We start from the raw sequence: 26,759 nt of genomic DNA on the forward strand, positions 1-26,759 counted from the left end.
TAGATAACTAAGATTTTTCGAGTATTTAAACAATAATATTCCCATCAAGACACATCTCATCACACAACTGAACAACATTCACATCCACAGCCTTTTCTGCCAAAATTAGCCTTTCAAGCACAACTCTCACACATCGAACTAAAACAATCTCAAACATGCCTTCTAAAACTACCACTCTCGCTGCCTTCACCGCGCTTCCCACAACACCCTCCGCACAGCAAATGGACGCAAATATTCTAGCTCTCCTTACACGTTCAATCAACATCCCGCTGCCAGCGGTGGTGCAGAATACGCCTCCTGCAAAACTTCAGTCCGCTTCCATTGCGAGTAGGAAGAGGCAGCCGACGTCGAATACGCCTCCGACACAGGTTTGGTCTGCTCCGGTTGTGAATAGTAAAAGGCAGAGGACGGAGAGAGAGGGTTGTGGTGTAGCAATGGATTATAGTGGTTTGGGGGAGGAAACAGAAACGGAAACTGAAGCTGAAGTGGAACTGGAAATAGAAGTGGAAGCGCAAGACACAGAGACAAAAGGACAAAAAAGTCTTATTTTGCGCTTAAATGAGAAGAAGCCGAGGGTTTATGAGACTTCGAGGTCTGTTCTAGCCGTGGAGAGGGAGGGTGAAGCGGCATTTACTGCTGACACCACCACCACCACTACCACTACTACGGCTGGTCCCGCTCTCGCTCCCACGAGATCTTCCCGAAGGAAGATAGCGTCAAAACCCAAGGGCAAGACCAAGAGTAAGACCCCGGAAGATCGTGGCAGTGTTGGTGCTGCTCCTGAAGACGGAATTACACTTCTTCTCGCAGCTGCCCAACTATCTCCAGCCGCCCGCCAAGCCACTGCGATACCCGCACCAGTACCAGCACCAGTACCAGACCCGGCACCAGCACCATCAGCAACAGCATCATCAGCAACAGCACCGGCAACAGCACTCGCGCGAGCACCCGGACCCCGCAACCCATGCAACACGCGGGCAACCCGCAGCGCCGCCCTCCCCACCCTCGCCTTCCAAAACCTGTACCCCCCACCAGAACCCACATCCACCCGCAGGCCCACCACCACCACCCCAAAAAACACTCCCTTACCCCCAGCCATATCGCATACAGCAAAAGCGTACGCGGCATTCTTCCCGGGAGAACCGGGGTTCTATGAGGTGGAAGATTGGAAGGGGAAGATGGTTTGGGATAACGTGGGGAGGAAATGGGCGGTTAGACAAGAGGGGGATGTTTATGTGAGGAGGTATCTTGGGTATATTGAGCATAGGAGGGTGAAGTTGGTGCGGGAGGAGATAATGGGAGGGGGGAGGGTTAGGAGGGGGAGGGGGTGAATGGGGTTAGGCTTGGCTGGGTCATGGGCGTTGTGTATCGTTCTTTGCGGTTGGGATTTTATACTGGTATATAAGAGGGTAGTCTTGGTCTGGCTACTAGAGAAATATGATATTCTGTCCGATCGTGAGTATCGGTAGAGACGTCGGCTGCTTGACACTTCGGCCCGACTTCGGCCCACCTTGCGCAGAGCTTAGGTACACCTTCGTAGCACCTCGTTGTTGTTATTCACCCGTACGATCGTACAAGGCCTACCAACATATTCAAAGTAAAATGTTGCTATACCTCATTGTTTCACTCACCCTAGTAGTTGCCAGACTATCGATTGGCCCGACGCCTATGGCGCATCTGTCGCTACGGTAGACGGTACTCTGGCATGATTTCCGTAGTCTTCTTCGTCACGGTCGATGCCCTCTTCCTCGTGTACTACATCATGTCCATGGCTTGGGTTACTCGCATTACTCGGTTTCTGCGCATGCCAGAAGAATCTGCAAAGTCAGCGATGTGACGATTTTATAGCGAGGGCGACTTACACATCCGCGTAGTAGTGTCGGTCTTTCCTCTTAGCCTCGGCTCGGCATTCTGCCAGAAACACCTCAACCTCCTCTCTTGACCACTTTAGTATGCGCGTGAATAGTCCCAACGAGCTGCTCGGTAGCCAGTCCATTAGATCTTCATACACAAACCGGCCGAGCAGCTTGAACCTTGCGCCCTTTGCCCACTTTCCAACAGGCCACTTGTACATCTTGACGTTGACATTAGTGAAGCCAGCATTGCGGAGCTGTGGAGTAAAGTGCCGAGGCCCAGTACCGTCGAGACTAATCTTCTTTGCGGCCTCAATGAAGTATTCCGACCACCGGATCAGGGGCGAGTCCCCGGCAGTGACTCCCGGATCCATGCACCGTATGGGGAAAGCAATTTCCTGACACTCTAGATAGCCGCCGGGCTTGAGATTGGTGTAGGCTTGGTCGAAGAAGCGGTCCCAGTCCTTGATGGCAGCTACCATGGCTCGTGTGTGGATGTAATCAAACTTGGTGTGGAAAATCCAGTCTTGCTCGCAATCGTCGATGAGAAACTCACAGTTCGGGGGTACGTGGGCGGGTTGAATGGGGCTCAGGTCAGTTCCGAGTACATGAGCCGATGGATGCTCGTCGGCGAATTCAATAGACCATATGCCGGTTCCGCAGCCCACGTCGAGCACATTCTGCACGTTTTCAGGAATCGGTGCCCTGTACAGCTTGCCTTCGAGTGTAAGGCGAAACGCGTGGTGTTGGAGATCTAGTCGATCCGCCTCAACCTATCGATGTCCTGTCAGCATTATCTCATGTGTGGCAGAGCAAAGGACGAACATCATCATTCGGCACTGGATACTTGCCATCGGCATAGGCATGATATCGCCTGCCGTTCTCGTAGCGAAAGTCGAAGACGGACGATGTGGCCGACATGGTGTAGGAGGATTGATTGTCACCAAAGGCAGAATCGCCAAAGGTAGAGTCGCGCTCATCGCTATCTGCGCTCTGTCACGGCACCTGTCAGTCCGGCCAGGCAGGGAAGGCCAAGCGGAGGAACGGGGAGCGCACGTCAATTTCGAGCGAGGGGCCGGAGCTGCTAGCCCCTTCAGCAGTAGGGTCGCCATAGGCAATCGCATTAGTGTCAGGCAAGTCGTTTGAAGTGGACATTCTGTTCAGGAATGATACGAGGCAATATGGGGCAGCCAGACATATGGTCCCACGCTTTCTGGCGACTTGATTTAGATATCTCGCGGTATCCAGCTCTTTGGTAACCCAAAGAGTAGTTGAAAGTGCTGCGTTGGTTAGTTAGCCGCACTGGCCAATCATGTCAGGACTGATGTAGTGTAGACGGGCGGAGGGGTCTGTGCCTCTCAACTGCCGCGCGCGATGCATCGAGTTTGGTGTCTTGGAGGCCTCACAGATCTGGTCACGGCACACGCCGTCCGAGGTGACCAGGTGGCTATACAGTGTAGAGGTGGTCGCGATGGTTGGACCCGTGATGCTGTGTTGCTATAATCCAATGTACAGGTCGATTCAAAGTCGCCAGGCTAGACAATGTGTGTATGAGCAAGACAGGTGACCAATTCTTGCTACGAGAGTCTCTCAAGGAACTAAGACCAGCCGTCGTGTGTGGTGCAAGACGGCTTGCCGGGCGTAATCGCCGCGTGTTGTGGGCTGCGATTAGCCAAGAGGCGCAGTGTTGGTGCCGTTAGTGGCAGTCAATCCGACACTAGCATGTGAGGATGCCGTACACAATGAAACAGTTAGATGTGAGAAGAAGTACAAGAAGTCGGCTTCCAAGTGTCGTTGAAAGAGAGTAGGTACAGGCGCGGTGGACGTGCGCCAAGGCGGCCGAGGAGCCGCAGCGCAAGGGGTGCAGATCAACGGGCGCGTCTCGATTGCCCGGGACTTCAATCAACGACGACACGTCAATTTCCATCCAAACTTCAACTCGTGCACGCTTTGTATCGTCTGTCGCCTCCACATCTGAACGGGCCACTGCACCTTGGGCTTGGAGGGCGCCTACCTCGGCATCTTTCTCACGTTACTCACGTCAATTGCATCTCTTGCTTGTCACCATCATGTCACAATATCATCGAAATGGCCGTCGTCCGCATCAGAGAAACAGGAACAGTAACTACAACTACAACAGTTATAGCGGTCCCAGATTCGACAAGTCGCACTTCAAACACCAGCGTGATGATGATCAGATTGCTCCTAGCAGCGTCTCCGCCTCAACCCAAAAACTGCAGCAATGGGCTTTGGCGACTGCCGACCTGATACAACAGCCCAACAAGCGGCACAAATCGCGTCTAATCGAGGACGAGATACGGGAGCGCATTCAGCAAAGATATGAGTGTCCAGAGGAGTATCGCGCAACGCCCTCGGAGAACAGCAATTCACCGATGAAGGACCGGTCGGTCATCGATCTTACTGGGGATGATGAACCTTTCTCCAGCTTGAAGTCCGGAGCCACCAACAAGCGCCCCCGCTCCCCATCGCCCACAAGACCCACTCCACGTGCCGACCTCAGCAAAGCAGGCTACGTCCGGTCCGTCAAGCGGGCTCGTTCAAGGTCGCCCTCCCGGATGACATCTGCCTACTCTGCTTCTACCCTCCACGCCCGCCAGACGGAAGAGGTCAGTATGAGCGGGGATGAGGACAATTCTGACTGCTACTACCAATCGAGCGAGTGGAGCTTCCCAAGCAGCGATGAGGAAGTTGACGAAAACAGATGACCGAGGGTGGACCTAAATAGATAAGCATGCGGCAGCGGATCCGAGGACTATCACAGCCGCTCCAGCCGATGCAAGCACGGAAGCGATCTCGACCGAAAAAGAGCACCTGAGCACTTGGCTGTATGTTGGGATCCACCATGCTCATCGGGTGTAGGCTAACACTCTTAGGGAACGAGATTCGCACATGGTCATGTTCATCGTCATCGAGCATGTATGGTAAAGAATCGCTTGTCATTAAGTTCCTCGAGAGGGAATATAGTTATATATCCTCGTCTTCATGAGTGCCTCAGCTACTAGATTAACAAATAGACATTAAATTGCAACACATTTATGGAATCCCCATCATCCGAAGAAGCTGCGAGGCACAGCAGACTCGGACCTAGTCGTCTTCTTGGGTGAGTTTACAGGTCCCACACCGGGCAATGGCTTGAAAGCTTCTGCGTTGGGCCAGTTTCCAAGCCCGGCTGGGTCACCACCAAGTCGGATCCACTTGGCGTGCGAAGGCGTTGGTCCATCCAAAACAAACATACGGTACCATCCTACCGGCGCGACATAAGGCCCCTTTGGTGCCTTGACGGTGCACGATGTTCCAGCACAAGAGAAGCTTGGGAACAGAATGCGAGCTCCCATGGAGCTTCCGTGAGTACTAGACTCGGATCCGAGCAGTGAGACCTTGATCGCGCCGCTGGTAGCGGATGTAATTGTGAAAGAATAGTCTGTCTCCCAAATCCAGTCATTTTGGGGCAGGTCGAAAGTGGGTTGCGGTGCGCCAGAGAGAATGTAGGGTGGAAGGAAGACCTCCAATCGATGCTCCTGAGGATGCTTACCCTGATCTTCCGGATCGGAACCAGATACAAGCACCCTTCCGTCGTCCATGAGTACAGCCTCAGAGTGGTACATGCGCGCAATTGTCGTGTTGGCCATGATGCTCATGCGCTTGTGTTTCGGCTTCCTCGAATCGTACAAGACAGCATTCAGGTTGGATTGGTCTGCAAGACCAAAGCCTGCCGCACCGATCTCAGCTCCGTTGAGGATCAGGAAAGTTCCGTCTGGAAGCGTTGCCATGCACGACATGACACGCCTGGATGGCATGCGTTCAAGAGTCCATTGTGGGTTTGGCGCGTCTGGTTCGATACTAACGCAGTTGTCGAGGCCCCAGGCGGGCTGCCTGGCTGCACCACCGCAGATGAGAACCTCAAGAGGTGCATCGTAGGGGTAGTACTGTGGCATAAGGACCTGGGTACCCTCAAGCGGGTACGTGCGGCCTCCGGTGGGATCGACGATTGACGAAGGGACCTTGGGCAAGACCTTGACTGTATCCAAGGTGACTTCGTCCAGGATGCGCGCCTCGTTGTAGTACTGGATAAAGATACCACCAGACGGAAGCACGACCAGGTATGGGTAAAGGTTGTAAGGGTCAGTGTCACGTAGGTACTGTGCCTCATAGACAGGCCCGACAGTAGGCAAGATCTCCATGTTCGGTACTGGGGGTCCATTTGAGCCATCCTCTCCACCGACGATGAGCATCGATCCGTTGGCCATGACCATGCCTGTGGGGTACCATCGACCTCGCTGCAACTTGACAGTGCTGACATCCTCCTGCCAGTCGTTTGTACCGTTGACTCCAGCTGAGCCGTCGGGCCAGTAAATGCGAACGCCAAACAGGGAATCTGTCGACCATCCACCAATGTTGATTTGACGACCGGCTCGATCCGGCATAGTCAGTCCTGCCGCACAGAAAATATCCGTCTTAATGCCGCGGAGTTCGCGGAAAGCATGGAAGATGTCTCCGCCAATCGAAGGGTCGAATTCATAAGCTCCAGTCGTGTTTGGCTCTCCTGTTCCGTGTTTCTCTAGGAAAGAGATTTTGCCGTTAATGCCGGGTTGTGAGATCAACGGGATGATGGGTCCGCCGACGAGGAATTCATATCGTCCAGCGGCGTTGCCTTTGGGATAGTCGAAGACGTAAAGCGGGTCGGCTGTCCACTTGTACCAGCTCAGTCGATTACCTTGGCCGCAGAGGGCTTCCGGGTCGCCAGAGCAGGCAGTGTTGCAGTCAGATTCGGGCGCTACTTGAGATCCAGTCTTCTCGATACCATCGAGGTCTCCACAGTAGCATTCTTCACCGTACTCCATACCTCCAGCCATGTAGCCGAAAGCTTGACATTGGCTCAGACACCATTGTGGAGAGTTGGCAGTTTGGTTGACTAGCTTCCATGGAAAGACGGATTGACCGTTGACGTTGTCAGTGATGCAACCTTGGTACTCCCAACCGCTCACGTTTGCTACGGGCTTGGGAGCTTGGATGACCTTGAGTGGTTCCTGAGATGACCAGATGCTCATCCTGTTGGGGCCTCCGCATGTCTGGCTTTGGTCGCCTGCACACTTTGTGTTACAATCTGACTCTGACTCGGCGAGCTTGCCGCCCATCCTGACCTGGGAGAGTTGTTAGTATCATGAAGAGTACCAATAAGGACAATAGGACTTACAGCATTGTCACAAAAACATTGGTAGCTGTATTCCATGGCGGCGATTTGGTATCCGGCAGCCGCACATTTGGTAGCACACGAGGCGATGGTCATGGCTTGGTCGTCAGGTTGCTGATAGTTCACAATGCGGAATCCGGGCCCGTCGACATAGCAGCCCTTGTACTCGAAGCCTTTTGGAAGTCCGGTCGCTACTGGCTGCGCGGCAGAGGTGCTAGTTGCAGGCACACTTGGGTTTGCAGTCGATACAGCAGTCGAAGGGGCAACTGTTGGTGCAGCAGATGATGCAGTAGATTCTCCACCTGTGTAAAACTTGAAGGTGGTCAAGCGGTCGGATCCACCGCACATCTCCGTCTGGTTGCCGTTACAAGCCATGTTGCAACCTACTTCGCCATCAGGTGCAGGCCCGCCGTTGTTCCTGAACTGGTTGTCGCAGAAACACTCTCCAGCATACTCGGTGCCAGCAAGCACGTACCCTGCTGCTCGACAAGCGTCCTTGCACTTTGCGTTGGTCATACCACCCGTCACCCCCATGCCTACCGAAAGCGTCCGGCCCGCCACGGAATCAACATAGCAACCCTCCGAGTTCCATCCTGTCTTTGGTGTTGTACCTTGTCCGCTGACCTGATACACCAGGGACAACAGCAAAAGCCGTAAGCCCAACGATTGACGGCGCGCCATCAGTGGCACAATGAGACTGTGCAAACGAATGGCAGAAATTGGGAAGATCCCCCAGAGTGCAACGAGAGGGCACCAGTTGATGAACAGCGGCCAAGATACCCCCTGATCATACCTGGCAGGCATGGCATTTAAGCGTCCAACATCACGACCTCGGAGGCACTAGGACTTCTCAGTCCACACCGTGCCGCCTCCAATCTCACCAATGGCCAACACTCCGCCTCATGAGTCATGGCTCAGTGTGCCCGTTACATCGGAAAACGGTTGAACGGCAGAGCTGGGACGCTGGATCCTCCGTATCAGCTCGCTTGACGCATCAATTCAATAGTCACCCTTACTATATCGCGGCTGACGTGCAAAAAGGGACTCTGCATGGGTCCTCGCTATCTTGTTAGCTACTCGCTTAGGCAAGTGGCCCGTTACTTGGTCTGACCGGATAAGTATAAGGCCTTTATCACCACCAATGAACATCACGAGCTAGACCTGCAACACTCATCTATTTCCTGGCGCAAGGAAGGCTGCTACTGAAAAGAGCTCGTGTAGGGAAAACGCTAAAACCAGAAGCTGAGTGACCCTCGTTCCCGCGCGCGCCCGCGCGCCTTTTAACATGCACCGGAAGATGCATATCAGGGTCTGTCAGGGTTCGACGAAGGCCGATGGCGCGCAACTTTGTCGATCTTAGTGAAGGCGTTGCCGTACGATAGCGCGCCTAGGAGCTTTGGGGCTCTTTTATCACGAGCTCGATACTCCATCCTTCCACCCCACTCAAACCGCGATGTGGGTACCCGTACGCGCCTAAGAATAGCAAGAAAGGCCCACGATGATGGTTGGTGTCTTCGTACTTACGGTACATAGTTTGCTTTTCCCTACCCGTATCGCGTGGATGCACAGACTACGCCGCTACGCTAGCTGCGTTGGCGGCCTGACCAGTACAACACCAATTTTTTCACCATCGTCGCGATGTGCGCCGCATGTGTACATGTGCGCGTGGCAATACTGCAGTCTGACGGATTCATTTGCATGTCTGAGTTGGGTCTATCGATAAATTTTCAGAATGCGTGTTGGCATCCATGCAAAGTTTCTTCCACCCACCCCCGGCTGAGTAATCTGGGTAGCGCAAGGTATCAACCTCCACGTATGGCTGGTCCAGCCGTGTGGTGTGCAAGAAGTCTTGGACAAGATATGCTGCCGCCTGAAGTTAGCCTTGTCAGGAAATGTGTAAGGCAACCAGGGCACTAGGCGGGCCGACTAGGGCAATTAGCGGAGATTACTAGGCGAGCTGGAAATCTCCAGCAGCTGTACTTTCTCAGATTCCCACGGTATAAATTTTGACCACCAGCTGGAAGGCATGTGACGTACAAGTCACGCGTGGGCGCCATGCATGTAGCTCTAGAAGCCGAAGGTCACTGCCGCAACGCGCTAAGCTCTGATGAGGGAGGGTTCATGCAAGTAAGATGGGCCCTGAATTTATTGAATTGATACCCCGTATCTGCAGACTTGTCATGCCAATACTACAGTAGTCCCATCGAATCCTTTACCTTTGACTGCGCCATAAGCACTCCATGTGGGCCGGCCCTTTGACGCCGATGCTTGCTAATCTCTACAACTCCGAGGCCATCGGGAAAGCGACTTTGAGTGCATGGGAAACCTGGGATATGGGTGTAGAGAGACTGGTTCCAAGTGGATGGTCGTAGGTGCCCTTTTTGAACTGTGCCGCTGTGAGACTTTCTTCGTAGCCTAGTGGGCATGTACCTTTTGGGGATGGAGAAGCGATTCCAGCGTCCATCGGGCATCCCCCACCTCTCTTGTAGATGGTATCTTCGAACTGTCCAAAGGTACTGAACGACGAAGCCCCGCCTTTCTTCACAAAAGACAAGACTTCCTCGCTGCCCTTGCCCTCCAGATGCTTCGGACCAATCTCCTGTAACTTGTATCCTTCCGGCCGAAACTTTGCATCGCCCGCCACAGGCAGCCCACAGAAGCGAGTATACATCCTATGGAACCAGTTACACTGTTTTGGAGACGCCACATACCACGGCTCGATTTCCCAAAACAGCATTGGACGGAATCCAGCGGCATTCTCCTCACCAAACACTTGCAACGTCGAGTATCGTGGCAGCATCAGGTGACGAACAAAGTACCTCCGTAGCGCCAAGACAAGGCACAGAAAAGACCGGACAAAGTTAGTGTGCGGAGTGGCTACCTTGAAGGCGTCGCTCAGCCGCGTATCCATGAAAGCAATCAAGACGGCGCGTACAACGGGGGCCAAGAAAGCAGGAACAGTCGACGCATACAGTGTAAAGACGCCCTGAGCAATGATCGCGTTGTTCTCCGAAGGCTTCATGTGCCGCTTCTCAAACGCCTCGATAAACTCTGCGCACGCCTCAAAGTTTTCAGGTATGTCTGTAAGCCCCATTCGCTTTCCCACTTCGTTCCAGAATACCCAGGATGCATGCTTCTCGAGGGCGGTGGTCTGTCGCCAGTCGTACCGGTCGATCCACTGTAGGGCCTCGCAGGTTAGTAGACAGAGTGTGTAGACCATTTGGTCCATCTTGATTTTGCTGCCGTAGCGTGAGTGAATCCAGTTCATGCGATTGATGGCGATGCAGGCGCGTTCGCTGTCGATGTCGTTGACGAGGAATTCGCCGACGAGGACGGTGGTGTCTGCGTAACGTTTTCCCACACGAGATACCATTTCCTTGGCTGCGACTGATACCTTAGAGATACCGGGGATTGCGAAGGCCTGTTCGTTCGTGTTAGATTTTCTTTCCGGCATAGTATGCTTTAGTATCATGCTACAGTCAACCCGAGGCACCGAGGATTACCGCATCCAAAAGACTTTGAAAGATTCCATCCACGCAGTAAGATCGCGATAGAAGAGAACCCCCAGCCTGACATGATGTAGTTGCTCTTCTACGTCAAAGTCCCACATTCCTGTCGGACGTCCGTTCGCCACCGTATGGGGAGGGTCACTTACTCTCAGGAACGCAAAGTCCTTTCCCGCGAGAAAGATCCAGGGGAACTCGTATAGACCTATCTGAGCGATGATCTTCTGCGCATCCTTGTAGTCGAGATTCGCGAATTGTACCGCAGTGGAGCCATACTGTGCTTGCAGCTGTGCGATACGACGGTACCTGAGCGATTTTGCAAGGGCCAGGTAGCCAACAACTACTGGAAGAAGCAGGATGTACGGCGACATCTTGAATACGAAGAAGCCGGCCAGGTATTACCACCGATCATTGCCGCGAGGATCTTCCCTCTATTTGTACACGATCGCACTTTCCCATGGTAATCGTATTGTACTTTAGCATGGACTGCATGTAGCTTAGTTTGGAAGCCTTGGGCCGTTACTCATGAACACCATGTCTTCTTAGAGCTGCTCTTGCGTGCTTCGTCAGAGCAAGAAAGCGCATTATAGAGATCGATCGGAGTTCTCCGCCAATCATATTAGAGTTTTTGATTAGAAGTGCATATGGTCGCGATCAAGTGCCGTGTACGACGCCCACTTTGCATCCTTCAAACCCCACCATGGACGCCTGAACACGACGGCTGCGAAGAGACCTCACGTTGAGGCTATGCTACGCGAAAATCATGCATAAACTAAAACCACATGGCGAAAACTTCCGTACGTCGTAAGGATGGTTGGATGCGGAATCGAAGGGTGATCCGTAAGTTGGATGCTACGACGGAGTGTTGCTTCACATACTGCCTCGCTCGCTAAACCCAATCCGGTTAGCTTACGCGGGGCAGGAAAGATCGGCGATGGCAGTCGCAAGTCGAACCCAAGTCCAAGACCCCAACACCACGCCACGCTCTGCTAACCCGAATGCAAGTTCCACTGTGCTTATCCAACATGTCTAAGCAATTACCGCCTGTACGAGCATGCATCTTCGATGTAGACGGCACACTCATCAACTCGGAAGACATCTACACAGGCATCTACAACAGTATTCTCCGTGAATATGGAAGGCCCGAGTACCCTTGGAAGATCAAGGCTACCCAACAAAGCAGGGGTTCACGTGTGAGTAGGCATGCGAATTGCCTGCCGTGTTCTTGGCTAACATACTTCGCATAGGGTACTAAGCGCCTCCTAGACTGGGCACAAGTGCCCCTCACACTCGCGGAATGGGCAGCGAAAGAAAAAGAAGGCACCCATTTATTTAAGAACAGCAAGATGCTACCCGGTGTCCATGAGCTTCTTACTACACTCAAGACTAAAACTTCACCACGCGTGTTCATGTCGCTAGCTAGCTCGGCAGGCCATCACAAATTCGCCTTGAAAACATCTCACATACCGGCCATCAATGATGCGTTCGATGACCCGGCCTTTCATATCTTTGGCGATGACCCCGAGATGTCTGACAGCAAGAAGAAGCCCGAGCCTGATATCTTTCTCCTAGCCTTGAAGCGACTTAATAGTGCGGAGGTGGCACGTGGCGAACGCGCTCTTGGTCCAGAAGAGTGCCTGATTTTTGAAGACTCTATTGCAGGTGTGGAAGCGGCGAGGAGAGCGGGTATGCGTGTTGTCTGGGTACCGCATCCAGGATTGGCTGAGGTGTGCAGAGGGCGGGAGATGGATGTGCTGATGGGAAGGACGGAGAAGAATGGTAATATTCCTGATTATGGCGTTGTTGTTGATGGGGGCACATCAGATTTGTCTGTCACTCAGGATGGGCGAATGACCTCGGAGGATGGCATGGCAGAGATGATACTGAGCTTGGAAGATTTTCCTTACCAGGCGTACAGTATGAATGTTCTCAAGTGACCTTGAAGTTAGTGAGAAGGTAAACATCTTTATAGACTGCAATATATGCTAAGAGGCCAATCTGGACACGAACAGGAAGTTCCTGCTTTCTTTCAGGTGCGTGACAGCGGCGAAACGATGCCTATAATCATACATGGGCAGCTTAACGCGTTTGCGTAAAACGTTTTAGCTTAAAACGTTTTAAAACGCTTTAACAGCTTAAACTGTTCACGCGTTTAAGAAAATCCTTAAACGCGTGAACGATTTAAAAACGCTATAAGAGGCTTGGCGCCAAGCACCCCACCTTTGCATCTCAAAAACTCTGCAACCACTCCCCACTAACCTGAAATCTCAACAAATCCATTATCTATAGCATCTATTATCGTTATGTCATCGAATACCTTGTCAGCAAGTGCGATATCAACGCCACCGTCGCGAAGACCCGCAACGCCGCCACACTTTGACGCTGTTATACGAACCGAAACTGTCTGTAACACCAGCAATGCAAAGCGCCAGCGTTTGAAAAAGCAGTATGTGTGCAAACGCTGTCGCTCATGGTTTAGCAGTCACCGAGTAAACTCTATCCACCATGTTCTAGCATATCATACAACGTCAGAGTCTTCTCAGCCCTCGCAAACTTCTTCTTCGTCGTCGCAACCAGCTATCACTTCAGTGTTTAGGACTGTCTCTGATCAGACAATTATCCGCAACGCCTTCAATGAACAAGGGTATCGCGATGCGCTTGTCGGTCTTCTGACTCGACGTCGAATAGCCTTTTCATCAATCGAATGGTCTGAAATGAGGGATCTAGCGCTTGCTTGCAATCCATTTATTGAAGACCAGCTTATCACAAGTCGACGTACAGCCGTACGTCTTATCGCCTCGAATTATCAGCTTTATAAAGGCCATGTAATTAAAGGCAGCTTATCGACGGCTGTGAGTCCTATCCACATATCAACCGATCTCTGGACATCACCGTTCCGTTCATCTCTCCTTGCTGTATGCGCACAGTGGGTCGATCACGAATATAAGCTTCAGAAGGCTCTTTTAGGACTGCCAGAATGTCGTTACAGCCACTCTGGAGAACAGCAAGCGCACTTACTTCTTCAAACCCTCGAGGAATATGGGATACAGTCTTGTCAGATATAATGAGATATTGCACAAAAGTGATGGATGTTGATGATTGTCTGTATTGTGTTCTGTCTATCGTGTGTCCGCGCTTGTGGCCCTCTTGAGGGGCGCACTGACCCTCTCTACGCTGATTGGTTGCTGCCAACGTCGAGTAACCCTGCTATCTGACACACCCCCTCAGCTTGGAAGCCCTGATTGCAAGCTGCATAAACTGGTTAATCGATCCTACATATAGAGGCCTTCCAGATGCTCCTGCAACTTCTCAAGCTCAGCTTCTTTCAACGGGGATTCTTTGCGTTTAACAAGTCCCAACTGATCAAGGAAACTGGCCCATTTATTGGCTGGCAGTGACTTGGTGAATCCGTCTGCGATCATGTTGTCAGACGGAACATATTCTACCTTGATCGTCTTTCGGGTAACTTCTTGTCGTAGCCAATGATTGTGTATGTCAACGTGCCGAAGCTTTGTTTGCAATTTGGCAACGTCTTCATTTACTAGACGGATTGTCTGGGTATTGTCGCACTTGATTGTGATAATTGGATTGCTTAGGTTTACCTGAAGCTCCTTCAACAACCGCGACGTAAAGATTGCCTCCTTAGCAACTTGTGATAGGGCAAGCAGCTCTGCTTCTGTTGTTGATGTTGTCACAGTATCTTGCTTACTTGCTCTCCAAGCGATGAGTCCTCCGAACAGCTTAATTGCGTATCCTTGCGAGCTTTTCCTGTCTAGTGTGTTGTCTGCAAATGATGCGTCACTTGCTACCTCAAGGCCATCGCCTCTACCGAGTTCGAGGGCTAGGGATTCTGTTTTCTTGAGGTACAGGAGCACACGGTCTGCAGCGTCCTGGTGTTCTGTACTTGGATTGACTAGGAAGCGAGCAAGTCGTGATGTTGCAAAGGCTATGTCGGGTCTTGTTGTGACTGCAGCGAATAGAAGCGAGCCAATCTTGCGCTGGTAGCGGTTGATCTCGGACGGCTCTGCTAGGTCACTCCTGGGTCTGAGTTCCATGCCTGACATCGGCGTGTCATGTCTGATGTCTTGTCGGCTTGCTAGTTGGCTGATTTTGTCTGCGTATGCGGCTTGAGATAGCTGTATGGTCTTCTGCTTGCGATCACGAATGACCTCTACGCCGAGAAACCACTGTAAGTTGTCTCCTCCCGTACAAGCGTATTTTTCTTGGATCTGGTTGATGGCCTTCATTGCCTCTGATTCTTGCTTTGAATGGTACGCAACGATGATGTCGTCCACATAGAAGAAGATGATAACTCCGTCTTTGATCATGCAGCATGGCTCCTGTGGTATTTGTTGAAACCCTATCGAAGCAAGAGTTGCAGTGAATTCTTTCTGCCACAGTAATGGTGAGATCCGGAGCCCATATAGTGCCTTTTGCACTTTAAGTAGAGTGCCAGGCTTCTGATATCCTTTTGGCATCCTCATGTATATTTCTCTGTCGATTGTAGCATGCACAAAAGCATTAGTGACGTCGTATTGCTTTAGCTCAAGATCGTATTTGGCGGCGATTGCCATGAGCATTCTGAATGAGCGTCCTGCCAATGTTGCTGCGTATGTGTCTTGGGAGGTGATGTTGCGTTGTTGGTCTCCCCTTACCACCAATCTTGCCTTGCATTTGATGAGGCGGTGATGCTTGTCGAGTTTGTAGGTGTATACCCACATACAGTCTAGGATCTGGTGCCCTGCTCGTTTGACTGGTGATGCTTGGACCTCAGTCCATGACTTCATTTGTTGGTGACTCCGAAGGTGTGTCTTTTCTGCTTCCTTGAACATGTCGTATAGTGGATGGTCTTCCAGCTTTGAGTATGCTGTTGGGAGTGGCGGTAGCTGGTTACGATAGGGCTTGATTCCCTTAGATAGCAGTCTCTTCACCTGAGCCTTGTCGATTGGCTTTCCTTCGTGTTGACCAATGTGTCCTGATTCGGTGCCGGCTGTGAACGGTCTGTAGGAACTGTATTCCAGCTACCTAGTCCAGATGCTATTTACAGTCAAGATGAAGAAAGAAGGTAAGACGCGAGCGGCGAGCCCGCTTTGTTTGGGTTGGCGCACGGCCCTCTCGTTGCCGGGGAAGCGACTAGGCTCGCAGCCTAGTCATGTGACTTAGGGCTCAGCCCGTTACATTACCCCCTCCTTTCCCTTTAGCGTGTAGTTTTTTCCATTTCTTCCAAGCGTCAGTCTTTAGTACGTTGCTCACTGGTTCCCATGTCGGTTCAGTATAGTCCACCCACTTCACATATGCCTCCTTGATTCCTTTCCCTCCTTGCCCTATTGTCCGTTCGCCCAGAATACGCTCAACCAGCCATAACTCGTCTCCATCTATAAGTATAGGCCCTGGCTGAGTGTCTCCAACTTTCTGCGATGGGAAAGAGTCGTCAGGCGCGTAGCGAAGCAGGTCTACGTGAAAGACAGGATGGATTTTTCCCGGAACGTCAAGCTTATAAGAGTGGGAGTTGACCTGCTTCAAGACTTTATACTTTCCATGCAACCAGTCTAGCTTCTTGGAAGGTCGTGTTGTCTTCACGTTTCTAAGGTTTAGAAACACCCAGTCTCCCTCCTTGTATTGGGGCGCTGCTGTTCTTGTCTTATTAGCCTGATGCTGCTGTTTCTCTTGTGTCATCGCGATCGCGGCTTGGGCCCACTCTGTTGCATCTTGGAGTCTTTTGAGGAAGCCTTCTGCTAGTGCTTCGCCATCTTTCTTTGGTCGGTCCTGAATAGTTCGATCCTCTACTAGCTGAATAGGTTCATTGTGATATCCGTGCATGAAATAGAAGGGGCTTAGGCCAGTGGATGAGGCCTCGCGGTTGTTGATTGCTCCCATAACGACAGGTAAAAGTGCCAGCCAGTTTTCTTGCGTGTACGTGGCCCAGATTCGAATCATCTTTTCAATCTCTTGATTCATTCGTTCTGTTGCACCATCGGTTTGCGGATGGTAGGCAGTCGACAGGCGTTGCTCAACGCTAAGGAGCTTACAGAAATGCTTCCAAAGATCGCTAACGAATTGTGGTCCTCTATCGCTCGTAATTGCCGTTGGAATACCGTGAATAGGATAATGCCGTTCGAAAAGTCGTTGTGCTACGGCTTGTGCCGAGATATCGTGCATACCTTCTAGTTCAATTCCCTTTGTCAGCCGATCAGTGACCACCATACAGTTCGTTGCGTTATCCCGTCCAGATGGCGGCAAGTCGGTAATGAAATCGATTGAAAGTTCCCCCATATACGTTCTGGGATCGGTAATGGTTTAAGGAGGCCCTTCTTTGTTTCTCTCCATATCGTATTCCTTCCGCAAATCTCGCAGTTACGGACAAAGCGTCGCACGTCGCTTGCTGCACCTGACCAGAAGAACTGCCTTGATAAGATTGAGTAGGTAAGATCTCGTCCGGGGTGGCCAGTAATATGCGAGTCGTGAATATTTTGAATGATTCGCGTGCGGAGTGGTTCGCAGTGAGGGATCCATGTCCGGTCTCGAAATCGTAACAAGCCTCTCTCGTCTAGGGTGCATTCTGCTATACTCACTAACTTCTCCTTCTGAAGCTTAGTAGGGAGGTTCCTCTCCTTATTTGCTACTAGTGTAGTAAGCTCCTGATAAAGCTTATCTTCTTGGCGGCTTCGGTGCCACAGATTCTGCATCTCCTGGTCCTCAAACATGCGTATCTCTTTTGTGAAGTCAATCTCCTCAGACGATAGAGACTGGATTTGAACACTCCGCAAGTGCTTGCTCTGGAAGAGACGGATAAATCGAGACCGTATTCGTTCATCGTCATAGTTGGCGGGTAGGTCTTGTTCTCGTCGTGATAGGGCGTCGGGTTTTCCCATAGTCTTTCCAGGTTTCCATTCCAGGGAGAAGTCGAATCGTGAGAGAAACTCTGACCAACGTACTTGTCTTTCAGACAGCTGTCGTTCGCGGTAGAAGTATTGGAGGTTCTTGTGGTCCGTCAGAACTGTAAACTTCCTAACCATACGTAGTTCAGGAGCCCATGCTTCTAAGCAACGAACAATAGCTAGAAGCTCCTTGTCATGAATTGGATAATTGGCCTCTGTTGGTGAGTGCTTCTTTGAGTAGTAAGCAACGGGTTGCCAGTTGTTGTTCTTGTCCTTCTGCAGCAATAGGCCGCCAGTTGCATGTCCTGAGGAGTCGGCTTCTACTAAGGTGTCCTTCTCTGGATCAAAATGGCCGAGTATTGGTGCTGTAATGAGAAGTTCCTTAATCGTTTCAAATGCTTGATTGCAAGCCTCGTCCCAATGAAAAACCATCTCTTTCTTAGTTAGGTTGATGAGCGGTTCAGCAATGTCCGAGAAGTTCGGTATAAAAACTCGGTAGAAGTTGGCAAAACCAATAAATGCTCGGATAGCCTTAACTGACGTTGGTGTAGCCCATTCGCGGATTGCGATAATCTTTTCAGGGTCAACTCGAATACCCACTTCTGCTTCCACAATGTACCCGAGGTATTTAACTCGTTTAGTCTCGAACTCGCACTTGTCGATATCAATCTGCAGTCCAGCGTCTATGAGGCGTTGAAGAACCTTTCCAACCTTCTCTCTGTGATCCTGAAGCGATCCTGACGAGTAGATCAAGATGTCGTCAACGTAGGCTGAAACAAAGTCGTCAAGGTAATCCTGCAGAACACTATTTACGTAGCGTTGAAATGCGGCTGGTGCTCCTGTTAGTCCGAAGGGAGCAACCCGCCATTCGAATAGGCCGTATCTTGTTCGGAAAGCTGTCTTCCATTCCTCTCCTTTGGCCACACGGATCTTGTGGAAGGCTGCGATAACGTCAAGTTTTGTGAACCATTTAGCTTTGGCCACATTTCTCAGTGTTTCTGTGAATAGAGGCAGAGGGTAACGGTCCTTCCTGGTGATGTTGTTCAAGCCTCGGTAGTCAACGCAAAATCGGATGCCCCCTCCTGGCTTTTTAACCATTAGGACGGGTGCGGCTGCGGGAGAGTTACTAGCGCGGATAAAATCCTTGTCTAACAGCTCGGTGAGAGTTTTCCTAAGCACTAGTAACTCTTCTCGGCTCATGCCGTAGAGCGGACCCCATGGAATGGTCTTCTCGTTTCCGTCTTGATCCTTTTCAATCTCAATGTGGAGATCAACGCCTTTACGATGCGGGGGAAGTTTCTCAGCTAGGAAATGGTCGAAAGCCTTCAGCCATTGGTGGTACTGGGGTGGGAGCTTCGTCTTCGGATCGGATCGTTTGCGCGGTTTCAAAGCTTTCTCAATGTCGGCGATGGAAACAGCGAACAGTCCAGTGTCGAGCGCAATACCGTCTCCTTTGTTCTTCCTACGGCTTCTTCTCACCTCCGCCATGAATGCGGAAGCCATCACCTGAGTAGCCTTCATTGGTGGTGGCTTGTATGACGCTTTCTTGTGGTTCCATGCGCGGATGTTTGATGCGCCGATATCCAGGCAGCCTTGTTTGGCCGAAATTGTGACGTCGGCATCCTCTAACCAGGGCTTTCCCAGAATCACGTCGTAAGTCAGGCCAGGTACAACGTAGAAGAAGACGCGTTTCTGCTGGTGGCCGTCTATGTCTATCGAGGCGTAAGTAACTGTATCTAGGACAGTACTTGGTTCTGCGTTCTTCCCAGCTGCTTCCTCCAGCTGACGCGGGGCTATCTTGATTGATGGCAGTCTCAGAGATCGAAAGAGTTGTTCATTGATGGCGGAATAGCAAAGGCAACCTGAGTCAACAAGTCCAGTGACAAAGTCAGTTCCATTAAGTCTAACGTCCACTACAAAGGGATCGCTATCCATCTTTTGCTTTCCAGTCTCCTTCCATTCTTTCTGAGCTGCCGCGTGTTCCTATTGCTCTGCTTCGGAGTCTTCTGGATCTTCCTCCTCTACAGCTGCCTTGGTGACCACAGTACTCTTTGCTGTCTTGACGCTAACGTGAGTTGGTCGTAGAGCGGCTGCCAACGGGCATGTAGCTATTCGGCAATTGTTGCGGCCGCATCGAAGACAGCGTCGTTCCTGGCGTCGAGCATCGATTTCCTCTTGGTTGACCCATTTTGCTCGTTTTCCAATAAGTTCTCGGTCCTCAGGACGCCTAGATGGATATCCATTCATGTTGGTCTTGCCGCGGAGGCCGACAGCGTTCACTTGGGTAGTTGTAGGCTGCGTAGGTTCCCATTCCATCATGTCTTCAGGGGAAGCTGCTGTGAGAGTGGCATTATTCGATTTTGCTGGTGGTTCATAGGTTGGTGCATTTTCAGCAGTTCGGCTACCGTAACGACGGGTTGTTTTCGTCCATTGGCCGAACAACTCCATGTCGTTGCTAAGATCTACACACTTCTGAGCGAACCTTGCGTATGTGCTTGTTTCTGTCCCTGATGTACCAACAAGCCTATCCTTTATCCTACCACTTAATGCATTTCGTAAGTAGGATATCTTCGTATGCTCAGGCCAGCTTTCTGCGTCAGCGTTGGCCATCTCTTTCTCAAACCGTGGATAGAAGGAAATAAACGTCTCGTCGTCCTTCTGGCGTATAGAGTAGAGGTTCTGAATGGCTTTCTCCTTCCGATTTCGTTCGCCGTAGAGGAGTTCAAGGCGGTCAAGCAGCTTGAAAGGGTTTGGCGATTCTTCTTTAACTTGTATCTCGTAGTATGTTGTAACGTTGGTTTTCGCTGCCCCATCAAGACGCATGTAGACGTAGCGTAGCTGAGCTTTTAGGCTTCCAATAGCTTGCGCGTCTTCTTCGATCTTGCCCTCCATCTCTAGCTTCCATCCTCGCCATTGTGATTTGTTTCCACCAAACGTAGGCGGGTGGGGTAAGCTGTGCCGCGGCTTTGGGATTATAGGCACAGATGTGTTCGAAGTCTCGGAGGTTGGCGTCGGATCAGTGGTGGCGTCTGTATTGTGACCAGGCGTTTGAGGTGGCTCGTGCGATGATGCTTCCAGCCTCTCCATCCTAGTGCTCATGTCTTCAAGTCTCTGTAGTAGCGACTGTAACAGCTGGTTCGAATCGTTCGTCGTCATGTTAGTATCCCCGGGGGAGCTCATTATAACGGTGCCTTGGTTGCTGCGTGTTCTGCGTGTTCTGCGTGTTCTGCGTGTTCTGCGTGTTCTGCGTGTTCTTCTTGATCTTGACTGTATGTGAACGGTCTGTAGGAACTGTATTCCAGCTACCTAGTCCAGATGCTATTTACAGTCAAGATGAAGAAAGAAGGTAAGACGCGAGCGGCGAGCCCGCTTTGTTTGGGTTGGCGCACGGCCCTCTCGTTGCCGGGGAAGCGACTAGGCTCGCAGCCTAGTCATGTGACTTAGGGCTCAGCCCGTTACACCGGCCATGAATGCGGCTGCCCATGGACTGGTCATTGATGTTGATTGGTTGGACATGTTCGTCATATCCTCGTTGTTCACCTCTCCTTGAACTAGCAAGGCCACAGGTGGAGGAGTTGGTGGCGGGGTTAGATATGCCTCTACCACCTTCCTTCCTTGGTGGTATCTGGTTTTCTGAGTGCGCGGGCTCTCTTCCTGCGTCGTATCGTCCTCGTAGAACGTCTCGGTTTCTGGTTGTTGGCTCTGAGTACCTGGGAGTTCGACTGTTCTCACCCAAGTTGCGATTTCCTCTAGGGTGTTGTGCATGAGATTGTCCATCAGGTCCTCAGTCTTGCCATTGAAGATTGTTTCTTCGTTAAACACTACGTCGCGAGTGCTGATTACCTTTGCCATGGATGGGATCCAGATGCGGTAGATGTTTGTTGACTGATATCCCACAAGATACCCAATCCAGGCTTTTGGGTCCAGCCGTTGCAGCCTTGACTTTCCTTGGTGGGTATCGTCTGTCATTGCAAAGGCTTTGCACCCATATGCTCTTAGATGAGCTTGGTTTGGTCTTCGGGTCCGGTGACTATGCCATTTGTGGCAGCTGCGCGCGTGAAGAATATTTCGTAAGGCGATTTCCACTTGTTTGGATAATTTGGCGTTCGATTGTATAGGTATACCGCCGCTCTGGTTATCTCTGGCCAGAGTTCCCATGGAAGATTCGCATCTAGTCGAATTGCGCGTGCCTTTTCTTTTATCACACCCCCTGAGCGTTCGGCTCCTCCGTTCTGCGCTTGTGTGTCTGGAGCGGAAGGCTCGAGTCTGATTGATAGGGACGTGCACCATTTCTCGACTTCTTGCTTAACTGTGATGATCTCGTTGTCTGTTTCAATGACCTTGACCGTAATGTTGAACTGTTTCTTCATAAATTGGATAAAGAGGGCTAATAGGCGAATAATAGAGCGTGCTGGCCTATTGTCTTTGAAGTAGAAATCCCAAACGTATCGGGAGTTTCGGCAAGTTATTAGCATCTGACTCTTTTCCTTAGTGAAGCTGTCTGCCTCGTACTCATAGAAGTCGATTGCAATTCTTTCTCCAGGACCTTCATCATTTAGTCTTAGCGCCCTTCTTATTTGGCGCTTCGACTTTGATCTGCCGCAAGCGTCACATTGTACTGTGGTGATTCCTTTGATCCTCACCCCTCAGATTGCTGTATGAGGTGTTCAATAGCGGATGGCCCTGGATGTCCTAGTCGTTTATGCCATAGCATAGCTGTCGCCCTTTGTGGTGATCGCTTGGTTCGATTCATACGCACATGGAAGGCTGAGTCGAATAGAGTGGTGTCTTCGATAATCCATTGCCCATGGCGTTCCGATAGGATAGCAATGATTGTTCCATCCCATCGTCGCAGGCTTGTTGGATCTTCCCGATTGTCCCACCATATTCCTTGTCGTCGGAGTAGCCTGAATGATACTAGGCTGCAGAGGAAGTCTGGACACCACGCAACGTTGACTATGTGCAGGGCTTGTTTGTCCTGAGATCCCTCTGTTGTCAATGTGACAGCTCCGTATCCTCGTATCCAGACTTTGGAACTGCCGGCCCAGATGTAGTCCCCTGGCGTCGACGGGCGTACGTCTTCAATTCTTGAGAGGTCGTTGCAGATGTGCGTAGTCGAGCCGGAATCCAGGATGAAGGCATCCTTTAATGGATATCCTTGTTGGCTTGCGCTGAATGCCGCTTTCATCGTGCCCTCATCAATTCTTGAGATTTCGCGTCCATCTAGTCATTCAATGACTGCGTCCGGTGTTTGTGATGTCTTGATATGAGGTGTAATCGATCGTGACGTTGTCGAGAATCGAGGTCGTTTAGTCTCTAGGGACATTTCCTGCATCGTTCTCTGTAAGTTGGTGTCATTTTCAAGTTTGTACTGTACTAATCTTGCGATGCCTCGATTTGGCTTGAACCATTCAGGTGCCTTGGCTTTGTTCACATAGTAGCAGTCAGATATCTCATGACGCTGTTCACAGGCAGGACATATGTCTCCAGCTTTCGCTGAATTCCTCTCCGGGATCTGCTTGGTTCTGGTACTTTGACCATCCATCTTGCGTTTGTTTGATTGCCTAGGGTTTCCCCGGCCTTGGTTGGATGGCGCTCTTAATTCCACACTAGAGGCGTCCCTCAGTGTGTCCGAGTCGGGTTCACCGCTCGCCGCGTATGAGTCTCCTACCGCGAAGGCGCTCTTTGGCTTCCCTCTTGATGGATAATGAAGACTCATATATTCACGGAAGAGTTTCATCATCCTTTTCCTATTCATGGCTTTCTTATCGTACCCTGGCCCTTGGAACCCTGCGGTCCAGGTTGATGCCATTTTAGATACGGAGCCTAGGAAGTCGTCTATTACGGCTTGTGTTTGCATAGCCTCGGCCACCTCAAGGGTTTCAGCTCGAGTTGCAGCCTGATCGTATTCATTTAGTCACGTCTCCCAGTTTGTGGTTGAACGCATTGGCTTGAGTGCGGCTTGGTATCTCTCTCGTGCTCGCGCTCTCTCCTCGTCTTCATCCACTCCAACTGTGTCTTAGAGGGCGGTTATCCAGTCGCGCAGCGTGCCGTTCTCGGTGCAGCAGCTAAGTTGTAAATGGGGTGTTACGGTTGTAAGGATGTGTTCGACCATCTTTGAGATTTTGTTGCTTTCTTCTTGATAGTCCCTCTCCCGTATTTTGTATAACTCAAGGCGCAGCTTATAGTCGTCGCGATCCTCCTTATACGCTTCTTGTCCTTTCTCTAAGAGTTCTGACACTCGCGTTGGTATAGTGGGGATTCGTGAGGTTGTTGTCGACATTTCTGTAGTGTCTTGTGCTGATCCTCGCGTGTTGCCTCTAGCGTTTCGGGTGGTATGCGATAAGGCAGCTGAGGGGCTACTTGACGGTTCATACTGCGAAATGTCTGGGGTAGCGGAGCCTCCGGTTGGATGCGCTGGAGTCGCACTCCTTCGGGTCCAACAGTGGCCAAATGCCTTGCGACTGGCATTTCAGCTTAAGTTGGCGGTACCAAGGGATCCAGTTGCTTGAGTCGGTGAGGATGACCGTCGCGTCCCGTTGGGTCTGGATTGTTGCCATTTTCGTGGTTTTATCGCTCGTTATTGAGGCAGTGAGACTCTTAATTGTCAGATATAATGAGATATTGCACAAAAGTGATGGATGTTGATGATTGTCTGTATTGTGTTCTGTCTATCGTGTGTCCGCGCTTGTGGCCCTCTTGAGGGGCGCACTGACCCTCTCTACGCTGATTGGTTGCTGCCAACGTCGAGTAACCCTGCTATCTGACAAGTCTAGAGTTGGCTGGCATACGGGTGATAACGCAACATCTAACGATACCTGTTTGGAGCATCTTGAAACCCTCCTTCGAACTAAGCACAACGTAAGCATGGCTTTTAATATAAAAATCGGCCTTCGCTGCTTAAGTTACGCGATGGTGCTAATATTAACAAGGTTAAATTTACTGCTAAAGAGCGCCGTATCCGATGTATCGGTCATATTATCAATTTATCCTTGCAGGCATTCCTGCTTGCATCCTCTAAGGAGGCTCTTACCGCTGCTCTCGACGCCGTAACGGATGTTATGGGGGAAGAGCTTCTCGCAGAGTTTTCAAGCGTTCTTACTTCTCGACAGAGAAACCCTAGAGCCCAAGCCCAAGCTGTTCCACAAACCTCACAGAGACAAAGGTTGTCTCGCCGAAGACGCAGCGTTGATAGCCATGGGTCTGTTGATGAGGACTTTTGTGGTATTGAGAACATCTCTACACTACGCAAATTACATCAACTATGTGTCTGGCTGCGCAACTCAAGTATACATGCAGCAGAGTGGGATCGCAAGGTAGGCCTCCGCTTAGGGATTGACAATCAGACTCGGTGGTCTTCATGGTACTCAGTTATGGATCGGGCTATTAAGAAGATGGCTGCAATTAAGGTCTTTATGCACGATAACGAGAAACACCTTAACGAGATCCGTCTTACTTCTGACGACTGGGATATACTACAAAAAGCACATACATTTTTACAACCATTTGCATCAGCAACGCTATACGCGGAGGGAGATAAATCGTCTATCTCTCAATCTCTTTTGATTATGGACTCTCTTTTAGTCCACTATGAGCAGCAAAAGGTAAGCATTAACGTGTTATCCGAACTTTAAGTCTTCGGTTAACAGCTTTATAGATACATTACTCTAAAGATGAAAATGAGGACCTTCGCATGGTTCGATCGATCGAGATGGGCTGGTTCGTACTTGAGAAGTACTACAACATGACTGATCAGGTTCCGGTGTACGCTTCCGCTATTCTTCTAAATCCCGCAAGTAGAGCAGCATATCTCAAGAAGAACTGGCCAGCCGAATGGTACGAACCAGCTATTAACGCTGCTCAAAACTTTTGGGTGAATGAGTTTAAGGACGCTTTGCCTTTAGCTAGCCCTACAGCTTCTCAACAAATGGCTCCTCCTTTAAAGCAACGCGGTGCCGTTCTCGATCAGATTCTACAACAGATGTCAGTTGCGGCGGCAGATCAATCAAACAGCGACGATCTTAAAATTTTCGCAGAAAGTCCAGTAATACAAATCGACTGTAGCCCTCTTGAATGGTGGTGCCGATCGGAGCAACGGCAGCGCTACCCTAGGCTAAGCAACATGGCTATCTCTATTCTTTCTATCGCTGCAGAGTCGTCCGAGCCAGAGAGAACATTCTCAGGTGCAAGAAGAACCTGTTCATGGGATCGGTCGAGGCTCACTTGCGCCAACATTGAGAAGATCGAGTGCATTGGCAGTTGGCTTAGGGAAGGCCACATAAAACCGTGTTCTCTCAACGGAATGGGTCTACCAATGGAACCAGAGCAAGATGACGAAGCAGAGATGATAGGGGATGAGGTAGAGGAGATTCTAGAATGGACATAACCCGGTCTTGGCATGATGTATCTTATATCGTTTTTATATCGTTTATATCGTTAAACGCTTTAACGTTATAAGGATTTTTGCTTAAACGCGTTAACGTTTTAAGGTTTGCCAAAACGATTTAAAAACGATTTGCCCATGTATGATATGAGGGTGACTGAGCCTGTAAACCAGTTTGTTTTCAGTCAAGACGAGCGATATCTCTTGATCTCAGGTGTTGGTGTCTACAGCTTCATCGCAATCTTGATGAAGGTGGAGAAACGTGCGTGAACTTGTTGTATTGGAGCTACGGGAGAAGGGAGAATATCTATGGTGCGCGCACGGAGCAGCTGACTAATCAGTGTCTGGCCAATCAGAGCACGGGAAGCCTGATTCACCGTGAATACTAGTGAAGGCTCTCACCGCGTCTCGACAAATCTGATTGCGAATTTCATGTGCGCTGCCTGCCTGCGATATACCATGGTTCGACCGCATCTTTAACTCCTGGATCACTATTATCGGCACGTCACCTACCCACAGTTAGCGTTGCGAAACTAAGTTCTAAAAAGTTTATTGTGTGCTAGAGGCTGCCTTGCCCACGCATATTTACTAAGTGAAAACTGTCACTTACTAAGTATGAGGTGTTGGGATAACGCTTTAATTGCTTTCTTATTGCTGTTAACTACAACAATACTGCGTTGTGAAAACCTGCTGCTAAGCATTGATATCACTTACATATAACTATATGTTGCGGTTTGTGAGGCAAGGGTATTGCGCATGTCACGTGCGTTGTCCTGGCGCTCCTCCCTCCCCTCCATGAGCACCTTCTCCCCTTACCAGCATCAGAGATACGTCATGTAAATAGACCCTGATTATGGCTACATATAAGGTGGCCATGACAGCACAACAACAGACAGAACACAGATTACACTAATGACTGCCTCGCGC

The 26,759-nt window shown here is 50.6% G+C and overlaps 11 protein-coding genes across 11 annotated transcripts; 3 read left to right on the forward strand and 8 right to left on the reverse strand.

Moving 5' to 3' along the window:
• Positions 1-1,666: 1,666 nt before the first annotated feature.
• PtrM4_089860 (Methyltransf-23 multi-domain protein) lies at positions 1,667-3,008 on the reverse strand (the record flags this gene model as incomplete). Its single annotated transcript, XM_001934561.2, has 4 exons — positions 1,667-1,817; positions 1,863-2,626; positions 2,679-2,846; positions 2,910-3,008. 4 exons carry the CDS (start codon positions 3,006-3,008, stop codon positions 1,667-1,669), a joined length of 1,182 nt encoding a protein of 393 aa, XP_001934596.2.
• Positions 3,009-3,922: 914 nt separating this feature from the next.
• Positions 3,923-4,579, forward strand: PtrM4_089870 (uncharacterized protein; the record flags this gene model as incomplete). The annotated part of the gene is made up of 1 exon (XM_001934560.1): positions 3,923-4,579. One exon carries the CDS (start codon positions 3,923-3,925, stop codon positions 4,577-4,579), a length of 657 nt encoding a protein of 218 aa, XP_001934595.1.
• A 342-nt stretch (positions 4,580-4,921) lies between these two features.
• On the reverse strand, positions 4,922-7,599 carry PtrM4_089880 (DUF1929 multi-domain protein; the record flags this gene model as incomplete). Its single annotated transcript, XM_001934559.2, has 2 exons — positions 4,922-7,015; positions 7,069-7,599. 2 exons carry the CDS (start codon positions 7,597-7,599, stop codon positions 4,922-4,924), a joined length of 2,625 nt encoding a protein of 874 aa, XP_001934594.2.
• Positions 7,600-9,343: 1,744 nt separating this feature from the next.
• On the reverse strand, positions 9,344-10,942 carry PtrM4_089890 (DUF2236 domain containing protein; the record flags this gene model as incomplete). The annotated part of the gene is made up of 2 exons (XM_066106898.1): positions 9,344-10,486; positions 10,721-10,942. The coding sequence occupies 2 exons, from the start codon at positions 10,940-10,942 to the stop codon at positions 9,344-9,346; spliced, it is 1,365 nt and encodes a 454-aa protein (XP_065962566.1).
• Positions 10,943-11,596: 654 nt separating this feature from the next.
• PtrM4_089900 (haloacid dehalogenase hydrolase) lies at positions 11,597-12,508 on the forward strand (the record flags this gene model as incomplete). Its single annotated transcript, XM_001934557.2, has 2 exons — positions 11,597-11,764; positions 11,819-12,508. 2 exons carry the CDS (start codon positions 11,597-11,599, stop codon positions 12,506-12,508), a joined length of 858 nt encoding a protein of 285 aa, XP_001934592.1.
• A 1,335-nt stretch (positions 12,509-13,843) lies between these two features.
• On the reverse strand, positions 13,844-19,384 carry PtrM4_089910 (uncharacterized protein; the record flags this gene model as incomplete). Its single annotated transcript, XM_066106899.1, has 3 exons — positions 13,844-15,561; positions 15,755-16,735; positions 16,849-19,384. 3 exons carry the CDS (start codon positions 19,382-19,384, stop codon positions 13,844-13,846), a joined length of 5,235 nt encoding a protein of 1,744 aa, XP_065962567.1.
• Positions 19,385-19,432: 48 nt separating this feature from the next.
• PtrM4_089920 (Retrotrans-gag domain containing protein) lies at positions 19,433-20,629 on the reverse strand (the record flags this gene model as incomplete). The annotated part of the gene is made up of 1 exon (XM_066106900.1): positions 19,433-20,629. One exon carries the CDS (start codon positions 20,627-20,629, stop codon positions 19,433-19,435), a length of 1,197 nt encoding a protein of 398 aa, XP_065962568.1.
• A 267-nt stretch (positions 20,630-20,896) lies between these two features.
• Positions 20,897-21,418, reverse strand: PtrM4_089930 (uncharacterized protein; the record flags this gene model as incomplete). Its single annotated transcript, XM_066106901.1, has 1 exon — positions 20,897-21,418. One exon carries the CDS (start codon positions 21,416-21,418, stop codon positions 20,897-20,899), a length of 522 nt encoding a protein of 173 aa, XP_065962569.1.
• A 26-nt stretch (positions 21,419-21,444) lies between these two features.
• Positions 21,445-22,637, reverse strand: PtrM4_089940 (uncharacterized protein; the record flags this gene model as incomplete). The annotated part of the gene is made up of 2 exons (XM_066106902.1): positions 21,445-22,045; positions 22,093-22,637. 2 exons carry the CDS (start codon positions 22,635-22,637, stop codon positions 21,445-21,447), a joined length of 1,146 nt encoding a protein of 381 aa, XP_065962570.1.
• A 39-nt stretch (positions 22,638-22,676) lies between these two features.
• PtrM4_089950 (uncharacterized protein) lies at positions 22,677-23,732 on the reverse strand (the record flags this gene model as incomplete). Its single annotated transcript, XM_066106903.1, has 2 exons — positions 22,677-23,348; positions 23,541-23,732. 2 exons carry the CDS (start codon positions 23,730-23,732, stop codon positions 22,677-22,679), a joined length of 864 nt encoding a protein of 287 aa, XP_065962571.1.
• Positions 23,733-24,822: 1,090 nt separating this feature from the next.
• PtrM4_089960 (uncharacterized protein) lies at positions 24,823-25,835 on the forward strand (the record flags this gene model as incomplete). Its single annotated transcript, XM_066106904.1, has 2 exons — positions 24,823-25,053; positions 25,107-25,835. 2 exons carry the CDS (start codon positions 24,823-24,825, stop codon positions 25,833-25,835), a joined length of 960 nt encoding a protein of 319 aa, XP_065962572.1.
• Between the last annotated feature and the right edge of the window lie 924 nt (positions 25,836-26,759).

Source organism: Pyrenophora tritici-repentis, chromosome 4 (assembly GCF_003171515.1).
Source record: "Pyrenophora tritici-repentis strain M4 chromosome 4, whole genome shotgun sequence".
Taxonomy (NCBI): Eukaryota; Fungi; Ascomycota; class Dothideomycetes; order Pleosporales; family Pleosporaceae; genus Pyrenophora; species Pyrenophora tritici-repentis.